This window comes from Perca fluviatilis, chromosome 4, assembly GCF_010015445.1.
Source record: "Perca fluviatilis chromosome 4, GENO_Pfluv_1.0, whole genome shotgun sequence".
NCBI classification, from domain to species: Eukaryota; Metazoa; Chordata; class Actinopteri; order Perciformes; family Percidae; genus Perca; species Perca fluviatilis.
The window spans coordinates 19,809,865-19,816,131 of record NC_053115.1 but is presented as its reverse complement, the minus strand read 5'-3'; the positions used below and the strand labels follow the sequence as shown (position 1 = coordinate 19,816,131).

General features: G+C 40.4%; 2 protein-coding genes across 2 annotated transcripts; both read left to right on the top strand.

Annotated features, from left to right (window-relative positions):
- Window positions 1-274: 274 nt before the first annotated feature.
- LOC120557361 (heat shock protein beta-7-like) lies at window positions 275-1,863 on the top strand. Its single transcript, XM_039797620.1, has 3 exons — window positions 275-377; window positions 556-689; window positions 1,709-1,863. The coding sequence occupies exons 1-3, from the start codon at window positions 299-301 to the stop codon at window positions 1,841-1,843; spliced, it is 348 nt and encodes a 115-aa protein (XP_039653554.1). The 5' UTR covers window positions 275-298; the 3' UTR covers window positions 1,844-1,863.
- A 1,300-nt stretch (window positions 1,864-3,163) lies between these two features.
- On the top strand, window positions 3,164-6,219 carry cplane2 (ciliogenesis and planar polarity effector 2). Its single transcript, XM_039797619.1, has 5 exons — window positions 3,164-3,306; window positions 4,170-4,322; window positions 4,415-4,539; window positions 4,681-4,820; window positions 4,930-6,219. The coding sequence occupies exons 1-5, from the start codon at window positions 3,192-3,194 to the stop codon at window positions 5,114-5,116; spliced, it is 720 nt and encodes a 239-aa protein (XP_039653553.1). The 5' UTR covers window positions 3,164-3,191; the 3' UTR covers window positions 5,117-6,219.
- Window positions 6,220-6,267: the final 48 nt, after the last annotated feature.

Sequence of the window (6,267 nt, the reverse complement as noted above, 5' to 3'; positions counted from 1 at the left end):
TGACAATATCAGTATCGCACCTGATAATTATAGCTTATTCCTTCACACAGAAACAGCTCCACACCCTTTCTAACACACAACCACAAAGACTTATATGCTGCCAGTCTGGGGTGTGGCTAGACATTTTGGACCTTCTGACAACAGTTCAACATCCGTTCTAACACACTGAATATCTACAATCCGTGTTATGTTCCACTGCAGCCACACACACACACACACACACACACATATATATATAGAGATTAGAATGACCTTTCTTGGATCCAGACCGTAGATACACAACACCTCCTCAGCCTCTATGGAGAAAGGTCAAGGTATTTTCTCTGAAGATTCAGGATCACTGCCTCAGCAGACCTGTAGAGACAGCAAATTTACAGGTCAGATTAACAAAGATTGATAGATATATATTCGTTTTTTTCCCCCTTTTTATATAGCATGTTTGACCAGATTTTTTTGTGTGTAAAATCAGTGAATTTTAAAAACCGGAGGACTGGCCTCTCAGTTTGTGTCATGTAATCATCAAGATTTGAGAGATGGAAATTATTTCTCTTTCAGGCCACTCATATCCTACAGGGAAGATCCAGGTCATTGGAGACATTTTTCAGTTCACAGTCGATGTGAGTGAATTTTGTCCGGAAGATGTTATCATCACAACTTCCAACAACCTGATTGAGGTGCATGCGGAGAAGGTGAGCCATGCAGTCAGTCAGCCTGCTTTAGTATATGGCCGATCTGTAATATACTCAGCTAAAAAAGAAACGTCCTCTCACTTTCAACTGCTTTTATTTTCAGTCAACTTAACATGCGTAAAACTTTGTATGAACATAAAAAAATTCAACTACTAAGACCTAAACTGACTAACGTTTCACAGACATGTGATTAACAGAAATGGAAAAATGGTTCCCTGAACAAAGGAGGGTCAAAATCAAAGGGAAGACGTTCTCCTCCTCATGTGGTACCCTTCCTGCAGGCTCATCCTGACATGACCCTCCAGCATGATAATGCCACCAGCCATACCACTCGTTCTGTGCACGATTTCCTGCCAGACAGGAATGTTAGTGTTCTGCCATGGCCAGCGAAGAGCAGTACTTAATGCAGCTGGTGGCCACACCAGATACTGACTGTGACTTTTGATTTTGACCATCCTTTGATCAGGGAACAATTTTTCCATTTATGTTAGTCACATGTCTGTGAAAAATTGTTCAGTTAAGTACTTAGTAGTTGAATGTTTTTATGTTCATACAAAATTTTACGCATGTTAAGTTGGCTGAAAATAAAAGCAGTTGAAAGTGAGAGGACGTTTCTTTTTTTTTGCTGAGTATAGTAACTTAACCACAAAACATTAAAGTGACCTGTTGTTTGATTGCTGAATTAGGCTTGAGAGGAAGTATATATTAAGTAATTTAATAGAAGTATTTTGAATTTTGGCTGTAGAGTATTCTTCACAGCCAACATGAATGCAGATAATATCAACATTTAAATGAACTAAAGTACTAATATTATAGTAATGGCTTGAATCTAATGGATTACTGGAGCTGAATTACAGAACAGGTCAAAGTGACTTTAAATTAGGGCCTAAAATTTGAGTTATCAAACCCTAATTTTCCCCTGCTTAAAATGTAAAGAAATAAATGTGTACAAATTCTTTGAATGTAACTTTTCCACACCAATAATTTACGCCTTCCTTGTGTTCTCATACATTATGCAGCTGGGAGAAGATGGCACAGTCACAAACACTTTTTCCCACCAATGCAAACTACCATCGGGTGTGGACCCCATATCGGTGACCATGACGATGGAGAGCAGTGGGGCCCTGACTGTGAGAGCTCACAGGGTGTTATAATGCCTCATATCGCCTCCCTGCATTTAAGGATTCAATGCTGGAGTTAAGCGCCCTCTGGTGGTGGGCAAAGCGAACCAATGCACCATTCATGTACTATCAGAAATATGAAAAATCCCCTTCCAGTACCCTTGAACCCAACAACAAGGCAAATGATGTATAAAAAGTGGGATTTTCCATGATGCTCTTGTCAATGTCATGTGAAAATCAAGGCCAAACAGCAGCGGACGGCACAAAAACATGAAATATTTACACACAATCTTTGTTAGCAGATTAACTGAGCCGTTATCAACAGTCTCCTGCAACTCTATGAGGCTTGATATCTCAAGTGTAGGCCTACTCACAGCCGTGACTGCTTTTTTACAGTTTCTCTCAACACACTGTTTACACACTGACTACAACCTGTAACTCCTGTAGCAGGCATACCAGCCCTCTGAACAAGTTCTGCTCAAATAAAAGCTCATTTCCTGTTTTACACCCAGATTTCAGTTCTGGGAACCAGACAAATCTGCCATGCTCAATGCTTCATTTGCTCTGGCAGATACGGAATTGCGAATTTGCCAGGCTATTTCTATTTATCTAACTATTTCACTTTTGTAATTAGTTAAGCAATCTATTGGATTACAAAAAAATTTAATCTAATCTGAACAATTTTGGAATACTTAAAAATCAAACATTTAAAACATTGCACCTTATACCAAAAAAAAAGGGACAAACATTTGCATGTGCTTGTTAGTTGCAGGAAATACAGTATGTATGAGAGAAAGGACAGGAGGAGCAAATAACATACACACTGCAATCATTTACATATATAAAAGACTGCAATGTGGTGAAAGTGGACGAGGCGGAAGATGCTTCCTAATAAGAACAGGACTGATGAGGAAAATCCGGGAAAATCCCATGATACATCCATGGCACTTCTATTGGGACATTCTGACAGACTGGACACTGTAGCAGTTAACTAAATCCAGAAGATGGCAGTAGTTCAACATTAAGGATACAACTGCCTTTAAAACCCAAACCCAAGGAAGAAGAAACAAAGCAAAACACGGAAGTTGACGTGACGACGGCGGCGGTTGTCAAGGGATGCCTTTTTCTTTTACTCTTCTAGCTACTTTATCAGGTGGTTGCAGCACTTTGAGATTAAAAATGCTATTTTCCGACAATAGTTGTTATTAAATCGCTTTATGGTGAGAAAAGACTGTTTACAGTATTTCAATACTAACACCGGTCTTCCGCTACAGTTCTACAGTCTGACTTTTTTTTTTTATTATGAAAAACTGACCTTAGCAGTGTGACGCTAACGTTACCTTTAGCTAGCGTAACTAGCTCGCTAGAGATAACAAACAACATGGCACAAGTTCCTCCTTCCTCCGGATCAATCGTAGTAGCTGACTGGCATCGATGTAAAGACAGCAAAGAATATTTCAGCAAAATTCTACACAAGAAGAGACGCAAACACTTCGGTATGGAAACGTTACCATTTTGGTTGAATCACTGAAAACAGTTTTCAAAAGCAGCACATGTTTAGTATGTAGCTAACAGTGAAGCAGGCTTTGATTATACAACAAAGTATTTCAGGAAACGTGTTCTACTGAACATTTTTGAACAAACTGTGTGAATTGTGTATGAAAAGTGGCTGGTAGGTGCATTTCCAATAATCTCCACCATGTCTACCAAAAAAAAACTTTGAAGAAATGATGTGGGTTTTGTCATTATTGGCTCTAGATGTAGGGAGAGTGGGTAGCATTTGTAAACATGACTTTTAATTGTCTTATGAGCCTATACGAATATTGTCATAACTTATGTTTGAGTTTGAGGTTGTGTAAAGAGAAAACTGAATAATGTAAAGAAAATGACATGTTACAAGCCCGCCTCTATAATACCCTGTACTGTTTCACTGGACAACCAACACAAAAATCACTAAAAACAAGATGGCATAACAAAACCTAGTGTTTTTTTTTTTTTTTTTATAATTTGTGATGTCTAATGTAGATGTAGGAGATTTCTAAGAGTGGCATACACTTGACATATACAGTAACCTTGCTCCTTATGACCTCATAAGGCAGATCAGGATTCCAAGGGCTTGGTTTACACCTATCACCATTTCTAGCCACTGGGGGACCATAGGCAGGCTGGGGGATAACTCCTATTAATGCTAAATAAACCTCAAAGTGACATTTTCATGCCATTGGACCTTTAAGACCTTTAAGTGACAGTGATCTTTGACCAGCGCGCCATTTTGACGCTGTCATGACTGAAAAGTATGAATACCAAGCAGTACACAAAAGTAACTATTTAGACGGCCCTTTTAAAACTTGTTTTACAGGCCTGTTGGAGTCTCCGGTGATGCCCCCACACGTAGCTGTGGACACAGTTCACTATAAGATATTCATCTGTGGCAAGAGTGGAGTCGGGAAAACTGCTCTTGCTGCACGTCTTGCAGGCCTGAATATTCCTAACATGCACTATGAAACCACAGGTAGGTCTAGAATCAATTGCTTTTAGAGTAATTTATACAATAAGGGTAAATATGGTCACAAATATTCATCCAATTTATCGCTTGTTTAAAAGGTATTGAGACGACAACGGTGTATTGGCCAGTGAAGCTGAGAGAAAATGGCAGAGTGCTTTTCTTCCGTCTGCAGCTGTGGGACTGTGGAGAGAATGTCTTGCGTAGATTTGACCATTTGCTGCCAGTATGTTTATAATATAAAGTGTTTTCACACAGCACATTGCATTGAGTTATTAACTAATGTGAAACAGGAAAAAAAAAAAAAAAAGTACCACAACACCATCACACCAGACGTTTCGTCAAATCCCCGATCCTTGTCTTCCAGGCCTGTAAGGAGCAGGTGGACGCCGTCCTTTTCCTGTTCTCCTTCACTGACAGGACATCCTTCGATGATCTGTCAAATCAAATTGCTAAATGGACTGGGACACCTGAGGGTCGTGTTGTGAAATTGGTAGTTGGCACCAAGTATCCTTTTGTGTTCTTTAAAACTTGAAAGTTGAGTATAAAAATGTTTTGAGGGCTTAGTGTATAACTTAATACAGAGATGGGCATTCATCCTTAATGTTCCCTCTAGATTTGACCTTTTCATGCACTGTGATGTGGCTGAGAGAGACGTGAGGGACTTCCAGGAGACATGGAGCTTACCGGTGCTGCGTGTAGGCGGGGAGGTCAGTGACGGGCTGGGTGATGTAGCCCCCCTCCTCAACTGCCTGGCAGAGAGCCTGTGGCATCAGGACTGTGTTTCAGCCAGCCACCATTAACAGCAGGAGACAGAGACTTTAATACCGAAAATGATTTTAAAGAGGCAGTTGAGGTTAACTGGGAGGTTCACCCCTGGGTGTCTGCCTTTGAGGGATTGCACTTAGCAGCCGATCTGGGAGTGCTTCCGATTTCTCAGGATGAGATGGAGGCTGCTGTTGAGATAGATGGACCATTCCCTCTGACACTAGAATGACTGCTGTCAAGATGGATTTTTGATTCTGAAAGGTCTTAAATTCTCCCGTGCTATGTCAGCAGGGTGTTGAATCAATCGTGTTACGGGTATGTCCCATAGCACTTTTGCCACACAATTGCCTCCTTGAAGCCTCCACTTGCTTCCCTTCCTCCTGTCAAGAGGAGACAAGTAAGTGTTTCAGAGGGATGAGACGTCCTTTCCTCTGAAGCGTCACATGAATTTGTCAGCTGTTGGGGCGTTAGCAACTTCTTCAGCTGCACGGCTTCCAGGAAGGCTGCGCTCGTGTGTCCTCGCCTCGATGCTCGGTCCTCGGTGCAGCTTTGAGACAGCCTTCACCGAGGAGGGACAGAACAACTTCCGGTTCAGCCGAGGAATCGGCGAGCTAACAAATAAGGGTGATGAGATTCAGCCAGTCTGGGACTTTGGTTATATTAACATGCAGAAGTTTGCATTTTTTGTGTTCTCCCTGCCATTGAGTGCCAGTTAAGTTCTCACTTTTATGCATTAAATAGCACAAAAAAACAGTTTCACTTTGTTTGAGACACCCCCCCCACAGATTCCTGTTAACATCTAAAAAGCACCAAAAATGTTAAAACAGTGTGTTAAATATTTTTATGTCAGAAGATCAGGGACTGTTTTTTACCAGCTTCAATTGGTGTAGTGGAATGGCTTCGAATGACGACCAAAAATACTTGTCTTTTACTGTGAACAGTTATTGTTCACTATGCTGCAGTTTTATGAACAAGAAACAACTTAGGCCTGGTGGACACGTTTTTGGAGGCATTTTTGTTGCATTAGGCTGATCTAACAAAGTCAGACCTTTGTTTTATTAAAAAAAAATATATAAAGTGCACATTGCTTAAAAGAAGTCAGCATTTTAATACAAGTGTGTGTAAAAAAAAAAAAAAACCTATTCCCAATAAAAAAATAAAAATAAAAAGTCACCTTCAGGCTGTG

Coding starts and splice junctions, on each gene's coding strand:
- cplane2 (XM_039797619.1), top strand. CDS start 3,192: ATGGCACAAGTTCCTCCTTCCTCCGGATCAATCGTAGTAGCTGACTGG. Junction 4,323..4,414: donor CATGCACTATGAAACCACAG/GTAGGTCTAGAA, acceptor CTTGTTTAAAAG/GTATTGAGACGACAACGGTG. Junction 4,540..4,680: donor GATTTGACCATTTGCTGCCA/GTATGTTTATAA, acceptor CTTGTCTTCCAG/GCCTGTAAGGAGCAGGTGGA.
- LOC120557361 (XM_039797620.1), top strand. CDS start 299: ATGGAGAAAGGTCAAGGTATTTTCTCTGAAGATTCAGGATCACTGCCT. Junction 378..555: donor TAGAGACAGCAAATTTACAG/GTCAGATTAACA, acceptor TTTCTCTTTCAG/GCCACTCATATCCTACAGGG. Junction 690..1,708: donor TTGAGGTGCATGCGGAGAAG/GTGAGCCATGCA, acceptor TACATTATGCAG/CTGGGAGAAGATGGCACAGT.